This window comes from Somniosus microcephalus, unplaced genomic scaffold, assembly GCF_052327205.1.
Source record: "Somniosus microcephalus isolate GS21.2 unplaced genomic scaffold, FLI_Smic_1.0 unresolved_chr1, whole genome shotgun sequence".
Lineage (NCBI taxonomy): Eukaryota > Metazoa > Chordata > Chondrichthyes > Squaliformes > Somniosidae > Somniosus > Somniosus microcephalus.
Window position 1 is genome coordinate 128,154,499 of NW_028225179.1, and position 23,736 is coordinate 128,178,234.

General features: G+C 48.5%; 1 protein-coding gene across 3 annotated transcripts in view; it reads left to right on the forward strand.

Moving 5' to 3' along the window:
- Positions 1-9,975: 9,975 nt before the first annotated feature.
- LOC147095840 (SLAM family member 9-like) overlaps positions 9,976-23,736 on the forward strand; it is a 63,769-nt gene continuing 50,008 nt past the window's right edge. The window contains exon 1 of one of the 3 annotated variants that reach the window (XM_085974843.1): positions 9,976-10,342. In XM_085974843.1, coding sequence (XP_085830969.1) covers positions 10,261-10,342 — 82 coding nt within the window. In that variant the 5' untranslated portion in view covers positions 9,976-10,260. The remainder of the gene's footprint in view (positions 10,343-23,736) is intronic. The other 2 variants (XM_085974844.1, XM_085974842.1) reach the window with 2 other exon arrangements.

Genomic DNA, 23,736 nt, shown 5'->3' on the forward strand with positions numbered 1-23,736 from the left:
ACGGATTTACAGGGGAAATGGTAGCCCAGGTGCCATCTCCCCGGAGGGTGAGGTCGCACACGAGGTCTGCTGCAGAGGACTCAGGTGAGGACTTTGATGGGATGGCCTACAGAAGAACACTGGTGGGTAGGCCCGCCAAAAAGGAGCATGGAGGAGTCTGGCACCAACCTTGAACAGGGCTTTGCGCAGAGCTTGGAGCCCACGATTGCCAGCATGGAAATTATGGGCAACTCCATTAGAGCACTTGTGGACCCAACCATGATGCAGCGTCTGATGGCTGATGTCTCAGCTTCCATTGTAACACAAGCAGAAGCTACCCAATGTCTGAGTACTGCAGTGGAAGCTCAGACATCTGCCACGCAAGCTCAGACTGTTGCCATCGTGGCTGCGTTTACCAGTGTGGAAAGGGGCTTGCAGGGTGTCACAGCAGTCCAGCAATATGTCCTCCAACAAATTACTAGGAATGCTGAGGCGCTGGTCCAGGGGAGTGGCAGTGACAGTGGCTTCATGGAGCGCGAACCTGCTGTCCTCTCAGGGTGACAGCATTCCTCCTCCCACCACTGCCACTCCGCCAGTGCCCTTGCTGTTGCCTGTCAAAGCAGCTCAGACTGCTGCAGTGCATGCCAAGGTGGTGTAGTCTACAGTCGGGCCAACTAGGCCCAGAGCTGCTCGAGGTCATCCTTCAAGGCCATCTGTAATCTCCCCCACTGAAATCAGCAGCCTTCCACCAGCCATGCTGCATCCACTGGAGTAGCACTTCATAGGAGCGAAGACAGGCTCTAAGGGAATGCTCAAGGGCGATTAGTTGACTTTGTTATGTAATTTGGATGGATTGATATATAAAGTTGGATTGGAATGTTTCTTTTGTGGTGGCTTTTATTTCAGCATTGTGGCTGCGATGGTCAGTGACAGAGGGAAAGAAAGGTGTGGGACTATTGTTGAATAGGGAATTGGAGTTGCGTTCACTGGTACCTCAGTCGGATGAGTTGATCACGGAAAGCCCGGGCAGACAGGGGCTGTCTGGGTTGCCTCCTGCCTTCTGCTATCTCCTTCTCCTCTTCTTCCTCCTCCTCAGCTGGTTGCTGTGCGCGTCATGGCATGGCTGTGAACCACAACGAATCTTGAGACGTGCTCTGGCGAGTACTGCAGGGCTCCTCCAGAGCAGTCCAAGCAGCAGAAGCGTTGTTTCAGGATGCCAATGGTCTGCTCTATCAGATTCCATGTGGCAGAAGGGTTTTCATTCTACGCATGCTGCCCATGTGTGCATGGATTGCGCGGTGGAGTATTGAGCCTGGTGGTCAGCGGATAGTCCTTGGTGCCCTGTAGCCGCCCTCTGGTTGTCCGTGGTGGCTCAAAGATTGAGGGAACAGCAGACTGGCGCAAATAAAAACATTATGTCTTCTGCCAGGATACCGGGCATTCACCATCATGATGTGCTGAGCATGGTCGCACAGCAACTGCACATTCAGCGAGTGTTAACCTTTGTGGTCACGGTATATCTCAGCATTTAGATGCAGCACCGCAAAGCCAATTGGGTGCAATTGATGGCGCCCTGCACCATGGGGAAGCCCGCCATCCTGATAAAGCCACGTGCAGGCTCAGCCTGTGACTCTCTGGTCAGAGAGAAGACAATGAACTCCCCTCTCCTGGCATGAAGAGCGCCTGTCACCTCTCTTATGCAGCAGTGGACAGCGAACTGGGAGATGTTACAGATGTCACCTGCTCCAGCCTGGAAGGATCCCGACGCAAAGAAATTCAGGGCCACGGTCACCTTCACAGCCACTGGTGTGAGGCTGCAGGTCTGGCTGCAACAGGTGGCAGAGTTCTGTGAGCACCTCTTTCGTAAAGCACAGATGCCTCACATGCTGCTCTGGGCTCAGGCTGAGAATTGCTCTCAGTAGACCCTCGGTGGATAAGGCCTCCTGCTGGGAGCCCTCCTCCACCTCCTCCTCCTCCTCCCTCTGCGAGCAGCTTGTCCTCTTCTTTACTGCCTCTGCTCCAGCTCCCTGTCATGCTGCAGGCCAAGGGGGCTGACAACTAGAGCACCCATGACTGGGAGCAAGTGGTCTGACCAAAACTCTAGAAGTCAGAACCAAGGATTTCTTCACTTTCAGCACCACTTCCTGTCACCTCACCAACCTTAAACAACTCTGGAAAGCCCCAAACACTTCCACAAACTTACACAGAGCCAGTAGAAATCAATCAGCATCTAACGTGTAAGTAGGTGCTGATCCCTTTAAATATCGTGGATGGTAGCATAGTGGTAACGTTACTGGGATAGTAATCCAGAAGTCTGGACTAATGATCGAGGGGCATGAGTTCAAATCCCACCTGGGAATTTAAATTGACTTAATTAAATACATCTGGAATAAAAAGCTAGTATCAGTAATGATAACCCTGAAACTGTCGGATTGTCATAAAACCCATCTGGTTCAATAATGACCTAGGGAAGGAAATCTGCCGTTGTTGCCTGGTCTGGCCTATATGTGACTCCTGACCCACAGCAGATTCCTAATTGCCCTTGGAAATGGCCTAGCAAGACACTCAGTTGTAAAAAAACACAAGAACAAGAATAAAACCGGATGGACCACCTGGCACCACACCTAACCCAGTCGACCCTGCAAAGTCCTCCTCACCAACATATGGGGACTTGTCAAGCAACAAACTGACATAGTCATACTCACAAAATCAAACCTTTCAGCCAACATCCCAAACTCTTCCATCACCATCCTTGGGTATGTCCTGACCCCCAAGCAGGACAGACCCATCAGGGGTGGTGGCATAGAGAGGGACGTCAATGTTCATCACCAAGAGTATCGCGGTAGCACCACTACTGGCTGAGTCCTGAAGGATATAGCTGCCAGTCTGGGCCTGCGACAGGTGGTGAGAGGACCTCATCCTCACCAACCTACCTGTCGTAGCAGTGACCACCACACAGCCATTATGGAGACAAAGTCTTGTATTCACACTGAAGCCACTATCACAGTGGTAAATGGGATAGATTCAGAACAGATCTAGCAGCTCAAAACTGGGCATCTATGAGGCAGCAGGATTATATTCCACCACAATCGGTAACCTCATGACCTGGCATATCAAGCCAGGGGACCAACTCTGGTTCAATAAAGAATGTCGAAGAGCATGCCAGGCATACCTAAAAATGAGCTGCCATCCTGGGGAAACTGCAACACAGGACAATATGCATGCGAAAAAGCAGAAGCAGCATGCTAGAGACAGGGCTAAGTGATCCCACAACAGCTCTGCAGTCCTACCATGGCCAGTCATGAATGGTGGTGGACCATTAAACAGCTAACGGAAGGAGGAGGCTCTATGAATATCCCCATCCTCAATGATGGTGAAGCCCAGCAGGTGAGTGCAAAAGACAAGGCTGAAGCATTTGCAGCCAGAAGTGCCGAGTGGATGATCCATATCGGCCTCCTCCTGAGGTTCCTACTATCACAGAAACCAGTCTTCAGCCAATTCGATTCACTCCAGGTGCTATCAAGAAACGGCTGAGCTCACTGGATACAGCAAAAGCTATAGGTCCCGGCTGTCGTGCTGAAGACTTGCGCTCCAGAACTAGCTGGACCTCTAGCCAAGCTGTTCCAGTACAGCTGCAACACTGGCATCTATCCGACAATATGGAAAACTGCCCAGGTATGTCCTGTCCACAAAAAGCAGGACAAATCCAAACCGGCCAACTACCGCCCCTTCAGTCTACTCTCAATCATCAGCAAAGTAATGGAAGGTGTCATCGACAGTGCTATCAAGTGGCACCAATAACCTGCTCACTGATGCCCAGTTTCGGTTCCGCCAAGACCACTCGGCTCCCGGCCTCATTACAGCCTTGGTCCAAAAATGGACAAAGGAGCTGAATTCCAGACGGGAGGTGAGAGTGGCTGCCCTTGACATCAAGGCAGCATGACCGAGTGTGGCATCAAGGAGCCCTAGTAAAACTGAAGTCAATGGGAATTGGGGGGAAAACTCTCCACTGGCTGGAGTCATACCTAGCACAAAGGAAGATGGTTGTGGTGGTTGAAGGTCAATCATCTCAGCCCCAGGACATCACTGCAGGAGTTCCTCAGGGGAGTGTCCTAGTCCCAACCTGCTTCAGCAATGACCTTCCCTCCAACATAAGGTCCAGAATGGGGATGTTTGCTGATGACTGCATAATGTTCAGTGCCATTCACAACTCCTCAGATAAGGAAACAGTCCATGCCCGCATGCAACAAGACCTGGACAACGTTCAGGCTTGGGATAAGTGGCAGGTAACATTCACACCACACAAGTGCCAGGCAATGACTATCTCCAACAACCGAGAGTCTTACCCCTGCCCCTTGACAATTAATGGCATTACCATAGCCGAATCCCCCACCATCAACATCCTGGGGGTCACCATTGACCAGAAACTTAACTGGACCAGCCACATAAATGCTGTGGCAACAAGAGCAGGTCAGAGGTTAGGTATTCTGTGATGAATGTCTCACCTCCTGAGTCCCCAAAGCCTTTCCACCATCTACAAGGCACAAGCAAGGAGTGTGATGGAATACTCTCCACTTGCCTGGATGAGTGCAGCTCCAACAACACTCAAGAAGCTCGACACCATCCAGGACAAAGCAGCCCGCTTGATTGGCACCCCATCCACTACCTTAAACATTCACTCCCTCCACCACCGGCATACCGTGGCTGCAGTGTGTACCACCTACAAGATGCACTGCAGAAACTCACCAAGGCTTCTTCGGCAGCACCTCCCAAACCCGCAACCTCTACCACATAGAAGAACAAGGGCAGCAGGCGCATGGGAACACCACCACCTCCAAGATCCCCTCCAAGTCACACACCACTCTGACTCGGAAGTGTATCACCAATCCTTCATCGTCGCTGGGTCAAAATCTTGGAACTACCGCCATAACAGCGCTGTGGGAGCACCTTCACCGCACGGACTGCTGCGGTTCAAGAAGGCGGATCACCACCACCTTCTCAAGGGCAACTAGGGATGATCCTTGCTGCTGTTGAACGCATGTTCAGCTGCGTGCGGTTATCACAAGGCGTTAGCTCCAGTGTTGAGGACAAAATTGGCAGCGCTGGCATCAAATCAGCGTTGCACGCTGACTGACATCATGATCTGCTTAATCTACATATTTCTGGTGCACGCTCCCAGCGCTAATGTCAACGCTCTCACCAAGATAGCATCTGGCACGGCTTGGGAGTCATTTTTAACCCAAATTGGCACTGTAGCACCCAAACAATGAGCACTACGCAATCGAATTTTTAGTCTTTGCCTTGCAGCATCATCCCTTTTCATCTTTTAATCTCTCCTGCCTTCCACCCTATCACAGACCTTCCCTTTTGTTCCTTCCTCCCTTCTTCCCCTTACCCTGCCCCTGCACTTGCTTAAAATCTGTTACATCTCTCACCTTTTCCAGTTCTGACGAAGGGTCATCGACCTGAAACATTAACTCTGTTTCTCTCTCCACAGATGCTGCCCTGACCTGCTGAGTATTTCCAGCATTTCCTGTTTTTATTTTTCTTACTTTTGATTTGTCAGAATTTTCGTTTTTTGTCTTCTAATACTCGTATGCTTGTATTTATATAGCGCCTTGGGACATTTGACGACGCTAAAGGCGCTATATAAATACAAGTTGTTGTTGTTATTTCAAATTTTTAGCCCAGTTACTCATACAATCATAAAAGTTACAGCACGGAAGGAGGTAATTTCGGTCCATCGTGTCAGCTCCGGCCAACAAAGAGCTATCCAGCCTAATCCCACTTCCCAGTTCTTGGTCCGTAGGCTGCAGGTTACAGCATCCCAAGTGCACATCCAAGTACTTTTTAAAGGTAGTTAGGGTTCCTGCCTCTACCACCCTTTCAGGCAGTGAGTTCCAGACCCCCACAGCCCTCTGGGTGAAGAAATTTCCCCTCAAATCCCATCTAAATCTTCCACCAATTACTTTAAATATGTGCCCCCTGGTTTTTGACCACTCTGCTAAGGTCCTTTCTATCCACTTTATCTATGACCCTCATAATTTTATACACCTCAATAAGGTCTCCCCTCAGCCTCCTCTGTTCCAAGGAAAACAGACCTAGGCTATCCAGTCTTTCCTCACTGCTAAGATTCTCTACTCCCGGCAACATCCTTGTAAATCTCCTTTGTACTCTCTCTAGCGGAATCACATCTTTCCTGTAATGTGGTGACCAGAACTGCACGCAATACTCTAGCTGAGGCCTAACTAGTGTTTCATACAGTTGAAGCATAACCCCCCTGCTCTTGTATTCTATGCCACGGCTAATAAAGGCAAGCATTCCGTATGCCTTTTTAACCACCTTATCTACTTGGCCTGCTACCTTCAGGGATCTGTGGACATGCACTCCAAGGTCCCTTTGTTCCTCTAAACTACTCAGTGTCCTACCATTTAATGTGTATTCCCTTTCCTTTTTAGCCCTCTCCAAATGCATTACCTCACACTTCTCCAGACTGAATTCCATTTGCCACTGTTCTGCCCACATGACCAATTTATTGATATCTTCCTGCAGTCTACAGCTTCCTTCTTCAGTATCAACCGCACAGCCGATTTTAGTATCATCTGCAAACTTCTTAATCATACCCCCTATATTCAAAAAGAAAATACTGCAGATGCTGGAAATCTGAAATAAAAACAGAAAATGCTGGTGATACTCAGCAGGTCAGGCAGCATCTGTGAAGAGAGAAACAGAGTTAACGTTTCAAGTCGATGACCTTTCGTCGGAAAATATTTTTTCCCCCTATATTCAAGTCTAGTTTACTGTCTTTCATGAAAGGCACCGCCCTATTAGAAAGATACGATAGCAAGATACTGTAGATGCTGGAAATCCAAAATAACAACAGAAAACGGCAGCACGGTGGCATAGTGGTTAGCACTGTTGCCTCACAGCGCCAGGGACCCGGGTTCGAATCCAGCCTCGGGTGACTGTCTGTGTGGAGTTTGCACGTTCTCCCCGTGTTTGCGTGGGTTTCCTCCGGGTGCTCCGGTTTCCTCCCACAGTCCAAAGATGTGCGGGTTAGGTTGATTGGCTATGATAAATTGACCCTTAGTGTTAGGGGGATTAAATACGTGGTGTTACGGGGATAGGGTGGGCTATGTGTTGGTATAGGGGTTACGGGGATCGGGTGGGATATGTGTCGGTGCAGGCTTGATGGGCCGAAATGGCCTCTATCTGCACTGTGGGGTTTCTGTGATTCTGTGATTCTGTGAAAATGCTGAAAAAACTCAGCAGGCCAGGCAACATCCGTGGAGAGAAATTAGAGTCGATGTTTCGGGTCTAACCCTTTTTCAAAACTGGAAAGGAAATGAAATAGATCGAAGGCAGGGCTGCGATAGAACAAAAGAAGTAAAGAGACATTAAGAGGTATTCAAAACCAGACGAGATGGTAATAGGACAAGTGGAGACTCAGATTAGGTGTGAAGTGTACTGGCAGAGAGACAGCTGCCATGTGGGAGAGAGAAAAAAAGGAAAGGGGGGGGAGGGAAAACCCAAAACAAAGGGGTGGAAAAAAATATAAGTGAAAATGTAATAGGGGCCAAGGTTATGATCTGAAATTGTTGAACTCGATATTGAGTCTGGAAGGCTGCAAAGTGCCTAATCGGAAGATGAGGTGCTGGTCCTCGAGTTTACGTTGAGCTTCCGTGGGACAATGCAAGAGGCCAAGGATGGTGAGGTCCGAGTGGGAATGGAGCAGTGAATTAAAATGACAGGCGACCGGAAGCTCAGGGTCACCCTTACGGACAGAACGGCTGTGTTCCGCAAAGCGGTCACCCAATCTGCGTTTGGTCTCCCCAATGTAGAGGAGACCGCATCGTGAGCAGCGAATACAGTATACTAGATTGCAAGAAGTAAAAGTAAATCGCTGTTTCACCTGGAAGGGGTGTTTGGGGCCCTGGACAGTGGGAAGGTGGGAGGTGCCATGACATCGGCCGTCTCCATTTCTCTGCTCCCCTCACTCACTCCAACCTACCTCCCTCTGAACTTGCAGGACTCCATTCTCTTAGATCCAACCCTGACATTGTCATTAAACCCGCTGACAAGGGTGGTGCTGTTGTTGTTTGGCGAACTGACCTCTGCCTAGCGGAAGCTGAACGCCAACTCTCCGACACCTCCTCCTGCCTCCACCTGGACCATGACCCCACTACCGAACATCAAACTACCGTTTCCAAGACTGTCACTGACCTCATCTCCTCTGGAGATCTTCCCCCCGCAGCCACCAACCTCATAGTTCCCCAACCCCGCACAGCCCGCTTCTACCTCCTTCCCAAGGTCCACAAACAGGACTGCCCTGGTAGACCCATCGTTTCAGCCTGTTCTTGCACCATGGAACTTATCTCTTCCTATCTCAACTCTATCTTTTATCCCCTTGTCCAGTCTCTTCCCACCTACATCTGCGACTGTTCGGACGCCCTCCGCCACTTTAACAGTTTCCAGTTTCCTGGCCCCAAACGCTTCCTTTTTACCGTGGACATACAATCCCTCTACACCTCCATCCCCCACCAGGATGGCCTGAGGGCGCTCCGCTTCTTCCTTGAACAGAGGCCCGACCAGTCCCCATCCACCACCACCCTCCTCTGCCTGGCTGAACTTGTTCTCACATTGAACAACTTCTCCTTTAACTCCACACATTTCCTCCAAATCAAAGGTGTTGCTATGGGTACCCGCATGGGTCCTAGCTATGCCTGCCTTTTCGTGGGATATGTGGAACACTCTTTGTTCCAGTTCTACTCAGGTCCCCTCCCTCACCTTTTTTTCCGATACATTGATGACTGTATCAGTGCCGTTTCCTGCTCTCACCCCGAACTAGACAATTTCATTCACTTTGCCTCCAATTTCCACCCTTCCATCACCTTCACGTGGTCCATCTCTGACTCTTCCCTTCCCTTCCTCGACTTCTCTGTCTCCATCTCTGGTTATCGACCAATATTCACTACAAGCCCACTGACTCCCACAGCTACCTGGACTACACTTCCTCCCACCCTGCCTCCTGTAAGGACTCTATTCTATTCTCCCAGTTTCTCCATCTCCGCCGTATCTGCTCCGACGATGCCACCTTCCACACCAGTGCTTCCGACATGTCTTCCTTTTTCCTCAACCGAGGATTCCCCTCCACCGTGGTTGACACGGCCATCGACCGTGTCCGTTCTATCTCCTGCACTTCTGCCCTCACCCCTGCCTCTCCCTCCCGGAACCACGATAGGGTTCCCCTTGTCCTCACCTTTCACCCCACCAGCCTCCACATTCAATGGATCATCCTCCGCCATTTCTGCTACCTCCAAAGTGATCCCACCACCAAACACATCTTCCCCTCCCCTCCCCTTTCAGCATTCTGTAGGGACCGCTCCCTCCAAGACACCCTAGTCCACTCCTCTATCACCCCCAACAACCCGTCCCCTGGCACCTTCCTGTGCAAGCGCAGGAGATGTAACACCTGCCCCTATACCTCCCCCCTTCCCACTGTCCAGGGCCCCAAACACCCCTTCCAGGTGAAACAGCGATTTACTTGTACTTCTTGCAATCTAGTATACTGTATTTGCTGCTCACAATGCAGTCTCCTCTACATTGGGGAGACCAAACGCAGATTGGGTGACCGCTTTGCGGAACAGCTCCGTTCAGTCTGTAAGGGTGACCCCGAGCTTCCGGTCGCCTGTCATTTTAATTCACTGCTCCATTCCCACTTGGAGCTCACCGTCCTTGGCCTCTTGCATTGTTCCACGGAAGCTCAACGTAAACTCGAGGAACAGCACCTCATCTTCCGATTAGGCACTTTGCAGCCTTCCGGACTCAATATCGAGTTCAACAATTTCAGATCATAACCTCAGCCCCTATTACATTTTCACTTATATATTTTTTCCACCCCTTTGTTTTGGGTTTTCCCTGCCCCCCTTTCCTTTTTTTCTCTCTCCCACATGGCAGCTGTCTCTCATTCTGCCAGTACACTTCACACCTAATCTGAGCAGTCTTTTGTCTCCACTAGTCCTATTACCATCTCGTCTGGTTTTGAATACCTCTTAATGTCTCTTTACTTCTTTTGTTCTATCGCAGCCCTGCCTTCGATCTATTTCATTTCTTTTACAGATTTGAAAAAGGGTTCACCCAAAACGTCGACTCTAATTTCTCTCCAGGATGTTGCCTGGCCTGCTGAGTTTTTTTTCCGGCATTTTCTGTTGCCCTATTAGAAAGGCCACGCCCCCATGCGTGTGAGAGTCTTTTAGCAACGGAGCCTTCTTAACAAAGGAAATGTTCACTCCGGGCTCTAAATATCCACCCAGGATAGCTATCAGCTGGTTACTTCTTGCACTCCTAAACGACCTAGGGCACGGTGAGTTGATATTTTTAGTTTATGGGGACATCCCCGAAATTAAGGATAGAGGAGACACTATTGAATGCGTCGGATACGATGTCTTTGTTAGCTTGGATTAAGCGATGTCTCCCTCCCTTTTACTCCTTCACCCATCTGTGTGTCGAGTATCCGTGCAGGCGTTGAGTGAGAAACACTCTCATCTCAAAAATTCTGAGTTTATTGTTTCTGACCCGCTCTGATAAAATGGTGCAAAATGCATGCATGCATGTCTCACTGTAGATGCGTCATCGGGGTCCTTGTAAAACAATGTAGCCGTTTAATTGAATATTATGAAGTAGGATTAGGACCACATAAGATGTGTTTGTTCTCCGGGTTCTCTGAGTAGCGTTTGTTTGTGTGCAATGCGGAACCGACGGCAGGGTCGAGACAGTACCACACCCTGGTCTTTCCACAATACTGTTAATTATATCTCCTTTACAATTGCTTTTTTCCCTGTGGATGACATCCAGCGCCACACTCGTTGATCATAAAATGACTCTGGCAGTTAACAGAGCACTTGGGCATGGGGAGTGGATGGTGGCAGCTATCTAGGCTGCAAAATACTTGATCGCAAGTGTTCTGATCAAACAAGAAAAGGGATCATATGAAACAGTTCTGAAGAAGGGTTTCGATCTGAAACGTTAACTCTGTATCTCTCTCCACGGATGTTGCCTGGCCTGCTGAGTTTTTTCAGCATTTTCTTTTGTTATTTCGGATTTCCAGCATCCGCAGTATTGTGCTATCCGATCATATGAAGCAACCGTTTTAGGCACAGATCAATCTAACAGTGCGCAGAGGCCTGAACTGCCTTCGGCGTCGAAAACGCAAAGGGGAGAATTAGAAGCGCTGGGCATCATGATCACACAAGGAAACCGGTTTCAGAGCCGCAGAACATAATAAGAGTGCCGAACACCACCCCTCAAATTGGGGCCGGTAGTCTGTAGCACATACCACGGCAAGTCACTGCAGTAAAATCCTAAATAATAGATTTTTTTTTGAATGTGTTCATGGGATGTGGGCGAGACCTGCATTTATTGCCCATCCCCAACTGCCCTTGAGAAGGTGGTGGTGAGCTGCCTTCTTGAACCGCCGCAGTCCCTGTGGTGAAGGTGCTCCCACAGTGCTGTTAGGGAGGGAGTTCCAGGATTTTGACCCAGCGACGATGACAGAAAAGCGATATAATTCCAAGTCAGGGTGGTGTGTGACTCGGAGGGGAACTTGGAGGTGGTGGTGTTCCCCTGCGCCTGCTGCCCTTGTCCTTTTGGCAGTAGCGGTCGCGGGTTTGGGAGGTGCTGCCGAAGAAATCTCACCATATTTTTTTTAATGAAATGGAATTCCTCGCCACTCCAGCCCGGTTGTCCATTTTATTTGCAAACTCTCAGCATTCAATAGTTACGGGCTAACTCAAAACATACAGTATCAGCCTATAAAACAAGTCGAACACTTTCAAATTAAAATAATGTAACTCTGATAACTGGAGTACGAGTGGGGAGGGGGGTCCCTGCAATAATGGAAAATTATTCCGAAAAAGAGTCTCTGTTACCTGTCTTTATAGGGAAGATCAATGCTGGGCAGAGCAGATCCCCTGCTACCCTCCATAATGGGGAGGAGGTAAGGTTGGCTTCCCGAGTGATCTAATGCCACCTGTAACATATGTTGCAATTGAGATCCCTGGCCCCCACACCCTGGCTGTAATTGATGTGAGTGAGCCCTCACTGGGGGGGATAATGTACGCAGCCAAATAAATTATGCTGGCACAACAGGACACAAAACCTGTTCAACTTATTTTCTTACAATAAGACATGGATATTGACATGCAAAGCAGCAGCAAAGTCAGTTAAAGGACAGGGATGAGATCATTTAAAGAGACATATCCTTTAAATGATTTTTGGTTTGGGAACCTGCGCACAGTGGCCCGGGAATGTGCGGTGGGTAATAACGCTGTTATCAGTTTTTTTATTCGCTTATGGGATGTGAGCGTCGCTGGCAAGGCCAGCATTTATTGCCCATCCCTAGTTGCCCTTGAGAAGGTGGTGGTGAGTAGCCTTCTTGAACTGCTGCAGTCCCTGTGGTGAAGGTACTCCCACAGTGCTGTTAGTTAAGGAGTTCCATGATTTTGACCCAGCGACAATGAAGGGTCGGCGATATATTTCCAAGTCAGGATGGTGTGTGACTTGGAGGGGAACTTGGAGGTGGTGGTGTTCCCATGCGCCTGCTGCCCTTGTCCTTCTAGGTGGAAGAGGTCGCGGGTTTGGGAGGTGCTGCCGAAGCAGCCTTGGCGAGTTGCTGCAGTGCATCTTGTAAATGGTACACACTGCAGCCACGGTACACCGGTGGTGGAGGGAGTGAATGTTTAAGGTGGTGGATGGGGTGCCAACCAAACGGGCTGCTTTGTCCTGGATGGTGTTGAGCCTCTTGAGTGTTGTTGAGCTGCACCTATCCAGGCAAGTGGAGAGTATTACATCACACTCCTAACTTGTGCCTTGTAGATGGTGGAAAGGCTTTGGGGAGTCACGAGGTGAGACACTCGCAGCAGAATACCTAGCCTCTGACCTGCTCTTGTTGCCACAGAATTTATGTGGCTGGTCCAGTTAAGTTTGGTGACCCCCCAGGATGTTGATGGTGGGGGATTTGGCGATGGTAATGCCGTTGGATGTCAAGGGGAGGTGGTTAGATTCTTGCTTGTTGGAGATAGTCATTGCCTGGCACTTGTGTGGCGAGAATGTTACCTACCACTTATCAGCCCAAGCCTGAACATTACCCCTTTGAAGCTGACCACAACTTCAGGATGTAGTCCATCCGAACGTGGAAATGTTGAAGTTGTGGTCAGTCCTTCATTGCTCCGATACTGGCTGCGCTGTGAACCGTGCCCCCTCCCCCCCCCCCCCCCCCCCACAGTCGGCAATCAGTGTAATCTGTGAAATTAGGGAAACTGGCCAAAACTTTGGCTCTTCCGTGGTAATTCCGCCATTAAAAACCCCATTAAAAGTTAGACCCTTTTGTATTAGGTGTAACTGGGGTTTTAACAGCGTATTGACTGCTAAACACACGTTACAGCCCTAAAAAAAAACTAATACAAATTTTGTGGAGTGTCAAATTTATCCATTTTAATTAAATTAAAAATTTTAAGAAACATTTTTTTAAAAACTTTGTTCGTCTTTATTTCAGGTTTATCTTTTCCCCATGTGAGAGCCTCAGAAGGCAGTAGAGGCCAATTCATTAAATATATTCAAGAAGGAGTTGGATATATTCCTTAAGGCTAAAGGGATCAAGGGATATGGGGAGAAAGCAGGGACAGGGTACTGAATTTGGATGATCAGCCATGATCTCATTGAATGGCGGAGCAGGCTCGAGGGGCCGAATGGCCTACTCCTGCTCCTATCTTCTATGTTTCAGTCTTGTTTTTGCTCTCTATAACATTTTTGGAAAAAGTTAGATTCAAAGGAGATTACTCACTTCCTGCTTCGCGGTCTGTGAGAATTCTGCATTGTGATTGGCTGCTTAGAGAGCTTGTTAGAGTCACAGCAGCTCGCGCTGATTTCACCGGCACGTCGGAAAAGCCGAACTCCTCGCCACGGAGCTGGCGAGATCTTTGTGGGGAGCTTACTTCGAGGCCAACGGCACACACCTTTGCTTTGCCGCTGACCGCTAATTATGGGCTAGTGTGGTTAATGTTTTTATATTGATGATATGTTCACAGTTTGAAAGTCCCCTGGGGGAAACTCCTTAATGTAGAGTCCCTGAGGGTAATTTTGACTTTGGCCGATAGTCTTAAACAGGTGAGATCGGATTGGCCGACAACCAATAGAAATGAAAATCAGGAGAGCGGTACAGTGGGTGGCTGATCCGATATCGCTCGTTTAATCCATCGGCCAAAGTTAAAATTACCCTCCATACATTCTTTAACTCATCATCACTTTTCTGTCAATCCTGTACTAGATTGGCACAAGTTACCCTCAGATCAGGGGCTTTTTCTGGGCTTGTGTTTTCCCTATGTAACTATGTACAGCACACAAACACTGAAAGCAAGGTTGCTCATCTAATGTTCTGCTTAAACAGCTGCTTGAGTTATGACGGCCTATTTTATTACTTTGTAAATATTAAAATAATCACGGGAGGGGAGAAAGGTGTGTAATAAAGGTTTCGAGGGTGGGCAGGCATAATGCATGAGGCTGGATTAGTTTTGGGCTTTAATGAACATTTTTACGGAACCTTCAAGAGATTTGATGAGTTGGGATAGAGTGCACCCCAGGACCGTGAAAGAAGTGGGCTCGGTGGGCTTGTCGCTCATTCTATGCTTTCTTCCATCTCAGCCTGATGCTGTACAGGGGGAAGAGACCAGCCATGGGTAATATTAGTTTGAGTGATGTTCCGAGCTGGTGGGGCCATGCTGGTAGATTTGAGATTCTTTCATTGTTTTATTCTAACTTTTTGGCCACAGTGGAGTTTAGCTGTTGGACTGTGAAACTGGAAATGGGATTTAAATCAGGAGGTAGATTCCCAGCTCCTGCAGTGATATATAAGGAGTGCAGGGATGCAGGCTCAGGGCTGTATAGCAAAGTACCACCCCAGGCAGTGCCTTCACCTACTGAGCCATCAGGGCTGGCTGATGATTTATTCTCTGGGGGTCCACCCTGTGACCTGGGCATGGAGTCATCCTTTGGCCTTTTTTTAAAAACCCATTTCCTAATAACAGCCTTCTCATTTCCTGAACTTGATCCGTGCCAAAATGTGGTGTTATTCTCGAACCATCGGAGCAGGTCCGTGCTCCCCAGCTTTTCCGTTACTCACTGCTCGGTCAATGGGGTCATTCAGTCACTAATTATTAATGCAGTCCCATAGTATACGTGGCATTGATCCATTACACTTCAAGATGGCCAATGACTGCACCCAACGGGGTTGAAATTGGACATGAGTGGATACGCAAATAGGCGGAATCGCTCACGTTTGCCACTCGTTGCACGCCTGATAGTCGGTTCTGTTGTAGTCAGTGGAAGCAGTTGAAGCGTCTGTGTCACTGCCTCCTTCGCGATTTGAAGCATCTTCTGGCGTAGCTCCTCTGGCGTTCCATGCAATTGTACCACTGCCTGTACATGTGCTCCCAACATGCATATACCCATTCGTGAGAGCTCACAGAACAAGAAGGGCTTGCGTCGATCTTTCTGCACATCATTGCCTCAGAAGGCTGTGCTTCTCCCAGAGGCTATTGGGCAGACATGTTAGCTACTCACGACCTCCACCAGGAGAACAGTGTTCTCTGCAGTAGTTAAAGTCACCAATGCCTTTAATTTCTTTGCCACTGGATCATACCAGGCAGCTTAAAACCTAAGAATTAGGAGCAGGAGTAGGCCATACGGCCCCCTGAGCCTGCTCCGTCATTCAATAAGATCATGGCTGATCTTCTGCCTCAACTCTCTCCACTTTCCCGGCCTATCCTTTGATTCCGTAATACCCAAAAATCGATCGATCTCAGTCTTGAATATACTCATCAACTGAGCATCCGCAGCCCTCTGGGGGTAGAGAATTCCAAAGATTCACAACCCTCTGAGTGAAGAAACTTCTCCTCGTCTCAGTCCTAAATGGCCAACTCCTTATCCTGAGACTCCTAGTTCTAGACTCCCCAGCCAGGGTAAAAAGGCTCTCAGCATCTACTCTGACAAGCCGTCTAAGAATTTTATACTTTTCAATGAGATCCCCTCTCATTCTTCTAAACTCCGGAGAGTATAGGCCCATTCTACTCAATTTCTCATCATAGGACAGCCCTCTCATCCCAGGGATCAATCGAGTGAATCTGCATTGCACCCTCTCCAAGGCAAGTATATCCTTCCTTGGGTAAGGAGACCAAAACCATACACAGTACTCTAGGTGTGGTCTCACCAAAGCCCTATATAATAGATTCCTTACTCTATACTCCAGCCCCCTTGCAATAAAGGCTAACATACCATTCACCTTCCTATTTGCTTGCTGTACCTGCATGTTAACTTCCTGTGATTCGTGTACAAGGACCCCCAAATTCCTCTGAATACCAATATTTACTAGTCCCTCACCTTTTTAAAAAAAAAACATTCTGCTTTTCTATTCTTCCTACCAAAGCGGATAATTTCACTCTTCCCCACATTATACTCCATCTACCACCATCTACCACCTTCTTGCCCAATCACTCAACCTGTCTAAATCACTTTGCAGCCTCTTTGCGTCCTCCTCACAGCTTACTTTCCACCTAGCTTTGTATCGTCAGCAAACTTGAATATATTACACTCAGTCCCCTCGTCTAAGTCATTGATATCCTTCCCAATGTAATCAGAGAAACAAAGAGAGTGAGAAATTCAATTTTACAGATGGGGCGGTGTTTTCAAGGTCCAAAGAGCCTGTGGCACGCAAAGCTCCATCTGACCCTGACTTCAATTTCATGAACAGGAAAGGATTTCATTCAATTAATGTGCAGCTAGTGTGCGAAGCCACTCACCTTATCCTGTATGTCCATACCCACTAATCGGGACGATGTCACGATGCTTTCATTATGTGATACTCTACCATTCTAGCTCTGATGACTCAAAGCCATGTATCAGGATTGTTGATCAGGACTGTCCTTGCAATCATGGCTGATGACTGCACTAAGGCCTGGACAGACAGAGAGGAATGACAGATATATTGAGGCTCATGACAGTACAATAAGCATGGGATAGCAGACAATAAGGGCAGGAATTTAACTTTCGGGGTTGTAGTCCCACCTCCATCGAGTTGTGGCCAATCCATGCGATTTTCTCTTGATTGACCTTGTTGAGCCCGCCCAGCGGGCTCAGCAGGCCAATTAAGGGCCAGCCGGCAACAGGTGACGTCACAGACTGAAATTTCATCTGTCAAGAGCTTTTGACAGATGAAATATCAGAGTTTCACAGCTGTTTGAAGCTGTCAAACACTGACAGTCTTACTTCTAACCTGAGTCCTTCTCCACAAACTCAGTTAGAAATCGCTCCTGCACAGTAAGCTGAAGGCTGTCACTTTTGATAGTTCGCAGCCATTCTGCTTTCTGGGCCGGTGAGATGAGGGACTCCCGGAACCTAAAGGAAGGAAGGCTGAAAAGGTAAGTAAAACTTATTTAATCACTTTAGACACACCAAACACACTTACCTTTGCACTCATGCACACATCACTTACCTGAACACTGACATCTCGACCCCTCCAAGTCCTTCAACCCGACGGCCCGCCTCCTCTAATTTGCCGTGGTTTGAAGCTATCGGGAATCCCATCCTTCAACATCAAAAATAGGGATTAGGCTAAAAACTGCCTGTTAACTACCTGTTAACAGACAGTTAATTGGCACTAATCCCTTCCTGCCTTGGGTAGGCAGGTCCCAGTGCGGTGTGGGTACCCGCCTCCTTTGAAACTAGCATGGAGGCGGGTTTGGGTGCGGGAAGGGGTCGGGACCCCTGATTTCAGGATTTTAACCCGCCCCCCCCCACGCCGCCAATCCCGACTCCATGGCACAATGAAAATTCTGCCCTAAGCATTCTAAAGTCTCGTTTTATGGGCCTGGATAAATCTGGTGCCCAGCGAGAGACTTCAGAATCATTGTAGCTCGCTGCGTACGGCATAACATCACGATGGAGAAATGTTTGCTGCTTTCAGAAGGTGAAGGGGATGACAATAAACACAAGGGAGGGCCTCTACCTGCGCAGCATGAGGAGTGTGCATGGAAAGGGGAGGGGGGTGGAACAGGACAGCCCGCGGCCAGAGAAAGGAGACAACTTACAGCCCATTGCTTTCAATGAAAAGTTGACACATCAAATAAAGACACTCAAATAAAGGTGCTCTATGAATGAGTGGTGGGTGGTTGGGATGATTCCCCTGGAGTCTTTAAAGCCCAAGGTGACTCTCATCTCAGGGAAGCAGGTGTCCCAGACGGACCAGCTTCTATCGGCCTTTCTCCAGCAGTGCCTAGGGGAGGCCTGGCCAATGTCTAAAGCTCCCTCATGCACACATGCTGAGGGGGCCTCAAGGAAGCAGATTCATTGGCATTCAGTGTCAGCTGTGGCTCAGTGGGTAGCACACTCGCCTCTGAGTCAGAAGGTTGTGGGTTCAAGTCCCACTCCAGGGACTTGAGCACATAAAGCTAGGCTGACACTCCAGTGCAGTGCTGAGGGAGCGCCGCACTGTTGGAGGTGCCGTCCTTCGGATGAAACGTGAAACCGAGGCCCCGTCTGCTCTCTCAGGTGGACGTAAAGGATGTCATGACACTATTTCGAAGAAGAGCAGGGGAGTCATCCCTGGTGTCCTGGGCCAATATTTATCCCTCAACCAGCATAACAAAAACAGATTATCTGGTCATTATCGCATTGCTGTTTGGGGGAGCTTGCTGTGCGCAAATTGGCTGCCATGTTTCCTACATTACAACAGTGACTACACTTCAAAAGTACTTCATTGGCTGTAAATTGCTTTGAGACGTCCGGTGGTTGTGAAAGGCGCTATATAAATGTAAGTCTTTCTTTCTCTGGAGAGATAGCAACATCTGTGATCGCTGGCGCAGGACACAGGCTCAGAGGTACCGCTGGTCGGTGCCATTACAGCCCGAATACTTCCAATCAGTTCTTGAAGCTCTGTGCAGACGTGAGGCCCGCTGGTACCCTAACCCACCCGGCAAGGACGGGGTGGGGTCGGGTCAGACATCTGGTTTCTACCCCTCTCGATTATCCACTCCACTGAACCCCCAACCCCCGTCTTCGCCGAGCGGGTTAGGTTAAAATTGGGGATCTGGTGTTCAGGCTGACCCTCAAGGCATCGACTGCCACCGGTGTCCTTTCTACCTTCTGCTGGCACTGTATTGCTGCAGAGAGCTCCTGGAGCATCACGCGCCCCAGAGTGTTTTGCAAGTGGTGAGAAACTTCCTGTAATGTAGTGAGAAACTTCCTGTAATGTAGTGAGAAACTTCCTGTAATGTATTGCAGATACGTGTCGTGGACTCCTCAGTTCTCCATCGCTTCAACCATGTGTGTGAAATGACCTCCGCTGCCCACACGTGAGAGCGATGCTCCTTAATCATTGTTCTTTTGAAGAATGGGCCCCTGAGGTGCGGGTACCGGGGCTCTTCAGCTGAGCATAACTGTTTCTTCATCCTCTGTTGAGGAACAACACTTTCTGTCTCTCTCTCCCACTCTCAGATCCTCCACTGGTGCTCGAAACCGCATCCGGACTTCGGACTCACTAGCTGGTTTCTCTCGAGTGGGTGTTGTTGGGCTGGTGCTTACGCTGCTAAGGTGCAGTGGTGGAGTTGGTGAGGACGTGGCAGGAATATAGACGTAGAAGCATTTGGTAGCTCTGGAAGTGCCCAACGACTCCATGGCGTGACTGCCTGGCCTCTTCCTCCAAGGCACCCTACAGTGTGAAACAGAGAACAGTTTGTTTGGCTGTGCACACTGTGACACTTGCCTTGGTAGAAATAGCGGCTGAGTATAAGGACATTGCAATACTTTAAGAAGCCACATGAGGCTAACACTACGCACGAGGAGCCTTACCAACCTTCGCTTGTCATCTCGCCTCTAACCTCATTGTCTCCCACAGCCTCTCCTGTACTGTCTGCCTAGTCTCTGCAGATCTTCCTGTTTGTGCGGACTCAGCCAGTTTAGTCTTGATGTTCCTCCCCCAGTCATTGTTCTCTGTGGTGTGTTGTGTGCGCAACAATTTCCTTTCAAGGAAGAGAACACAATGTTGAAAGAATGTGATTCTCCTGGACACGTCTTTTCCCCCGTAAGAGTGCATACAACCCAGAAGATGAGGAGTAGGTACATTGTCCCTTTCAATAAACTGTCCTTCAAGACTAGCAGCACCCCATGTGGCAGGTTACACGAGTTCCCCAGAGTGGTTGTGAATTAAGATGGTGCTTGCGTTTTTGCAGAAGTTGCTCTTTTCCCTGACAGCCTGCTAATGACAGAAAATTTATAGGGGCAATTTTCCACTTTTGAGAACTCAATTTTTTGCTGGAAAATGGGGAGGCTGGCAGCTGAAAATTGAAGAATTGCCCACCAGATATGATTTTCAGATGGGCATCAAAATGAGCGGCTGGTGCCCACCCAAATGTAGATGCCTGAGAAGTGATTGTAGAGATAAATAAGATAGTTAAAGGTAGAGAATAAGTTAACCCAGCACATTATTTTAAATTAAACCAAGGGAGAAAACTAGTAAGCGCTCATTTTAGGACTAATATCAGAAAATTCTTCTTCACACAAAGGATGATTGATGTGTGGAATAAACTTGCAGATGGAGAGAAGGAGAGAACCCTGAAATAATTTAGGAAACAATTGGATGCTGTAACGGTGGAGACATAGGCTCTCCCTGGCTGGATGGATTAAGATGGGCCGAATGTTCTGCCTTCTCTGCAATTATCCAGTCCTCTGGCACCACCCCGATATCCAAGGAGGATTGGAAGATTGTGGTCAGAGCCTCCATAATTTCCACCCTTACCTCCTTCAGTAACCTAGGATGCACCCCATCCAGACTGGGTGACTTTTCTACTTTGAATACTGACAACCTTTTAAGTAAATCCACTTCATCTATTTTTATCCATCCAATATCACTACTGCCCCCTTCTTTACTGCTACATTGGCACCATCCTCTTCTCTAGTGAAGACAGATGCAAAGTATTCATTTAGTGCCTCAGCCATGCCCTCTGCCTCCACAAGAATATCTCCTTTTTGGTCCCTAATCGGCCCCATCCTTCCTTTGACTACCCTTTAACTATAAGGGTTTTTTCAATAGTGGGGCTAATGTAACCCCACTATTCAAAAAAGGTGGTAGAGAGAAAATGAGGAATTATAGGCCAGTAAGCCTGACATCGGTAGTGGGGAAAATGCTAGAGTCCATTATAAAAGATGTAATAGCAGAGCACTTGGAAAACAGTGACAGGATCAGACAAAGTCAACATGGATTTACAAAAGGTAAATCGTGCTTGACTAATCTACTGGAATTTTTTGAGGATGTAACTGGTAGAATAGATAAGGGAGAACCAGTGGATGTGGTGTATTTGGACTTTCATAAGGCTTTCAATAAGGTCCCGCATAAGAGATTAGCGTGTACAGTTAAGGCACATGGGATCAGGGGCAAGGTACTGACTTGGATAGAGAACTGGTTGGCAGACAGGAAGCAAAGAGTTGGAATAAACGGGTCTTTCTCCGAGTGGCAGGCAGTGACTAGTGGGGTACCGCAGGGATCGGTGCTAGGACCCCAGCTATTCACAATATATATTAATGATCTAGACGAGGGAACTAGATGTAATATCTCCAAGTTTGCAGAAGACACAAAGCTGGGTGGGCGTGTGTACTGTGAGGAGGATGCCGAGAAACTCCAGTATGATTTGGACAGGTTAGGTGATTGGGCAGATGCATGGCAGATGCAGTATAATGTGGATAAATGCGAGGTTATCCACTTTGGTGACAAAAACAGGAAGACAGATTATTATCTGAATGGCAATAGATTGGGAGAAGGGGAAGTGCAACGAGACCTGGGTGTCCTTGTGCACCAGTCGCTGAAGGTAAGCATGCAAGTGCAGCAGGCGGTTAAGAAGGCAAATGATATGCTGGCCTTCATAGCGAGAGGATTCGCGTACAGGAGCAAGGATGCCTTGCTGCAGTTGTACAGGGCCTTGGTGAGACCACACCTTGAGTATTGTGTATAGTTTTGGTCGCCTTATCTGAGGAAGGATGTTCTTGCCATGGAGGGAGTGTAGCGAAGATTCACCAGACTGATACCTGGGATGGCAGGAATGATGTATGAGGAGAGATTAGGTCGATTGGGCTTATATTCGCTGGAGTTTAGATGAATGAGAGGGGATCTCATTGAAACTTATAAAATTCTAACAGGACTAGACAGACTAGATGCAGGAAGGATGTTCCCGATGGCGGGGGAGTCCAGAACCAGGGGTCACAGTCTAAGGATAAGGGGTAAGGCATTTAGGACAGAGATGAGGAGGAATTTCTTTACCCAGAGAGTGGTGAACCTGTGGAATTCTCTACCACAGAAGGCAGCTGAGGCCAATTCATTAAATATATTCAAGAAGGAGTTGGATATATTTCTTAAGGCTAAAGGGATCAAGGGATATGGGGAGAAAGCACGGACAGGGTACTGAACTTGGATGATCAGCCATGATGTCATTAAATGGCGGAGCAAGCTCGAGGGGCCGAATGGCCTACTCCTGCTCCTATCTTCTATGTTTCTATATACGTGTTTCTAAAATACTTTTGAGTTCCCTTTTATGTGAGCCTCTAATCTATTCCACTCTGCCATTTCTATTTTTAAACCTTTTTCTTTGATGAACTTCAACACTAAAAGCACTCTGGGGGCGATTTTGTTAATGGGGGTGCGTTGGAGGCGGGACTGCTGCTTGTCGAGTTTTAGTTCCACCTCCGTCGACTTCTGGCCAACCCACGCTATTTTCCCTTGATTGACCTTGTTAAGCCCGCCCAGCGGGCTTAGCAGGCTAATTAAGGGGAAGCCGGTTACAGAGAATGTCAGCGTATGACAGATAAATTGTCCATCGTTTGACAGCCCTGTGAAGCTGTCAAACACTGACATTCTATGTTGTTTGATGAGTCCTTGTATTCAAGACTCATTAAACCTCTTTTGTGAGCAGAAATTAGATGGTTGCATCAGAGAATGCAGCAGCCATCTGTCATCTCTGCTGGTGAGATGCGAGACTCTCCGCATCCCCAACTGTTGAAGCCTGCAGGAAGAAACAAAGGTAAGTAAACATTTTCTATCACTTTCCACTTACCTCACATACTTACCTCTCCACACTTGCTCCCATCACTCACCTTCACAGCGCACTTTTGCACCCCGCAGACCCACTGCTCGCCTCGGTGACCCTGGCGGGGTTTCCCGACATCGGGAAGCCCGCGCCTCTGTTGGAAAAATGGGGATAATCCTCTTAACTGCCTGTTAACTACCTGTTAACAGGCAGTTATAAGTGGCTGTAACCCCTTCCCGCCTCCAGGAGGCGTGGTTCGGCTACACGCCTCCTGGGAAGATGGCACGGAGGCGGGATGGGTACCCGCCTCCAGATTCTGTCATTTTCCCGGCAGTCCCACCTCCAAACCCGCCTCCTCAGGGCTGGCAAAATCATGCCCTCAGTTTCTAGGTCACATACGGTAGGGGTAAAATACAGAGTAAAACTCCCTCTATACTGTCCCTTCAAACACACACAGGTCAGGTACAGCACTGGGTTAGAGACAGAGGCCTACAAATTCAGTTGGTTGCGCCAGCAGTTAGCGCCTTAAGAGAAGTGAATTTCGGGCGCTATGCGTGTAGCGCCCGGGCGCAGCGCAGTTTGCGCCTCGCCCCAAATTAAGTGGACCCTTAGCGCCGGCGTAAAGTTTAGCACCCGC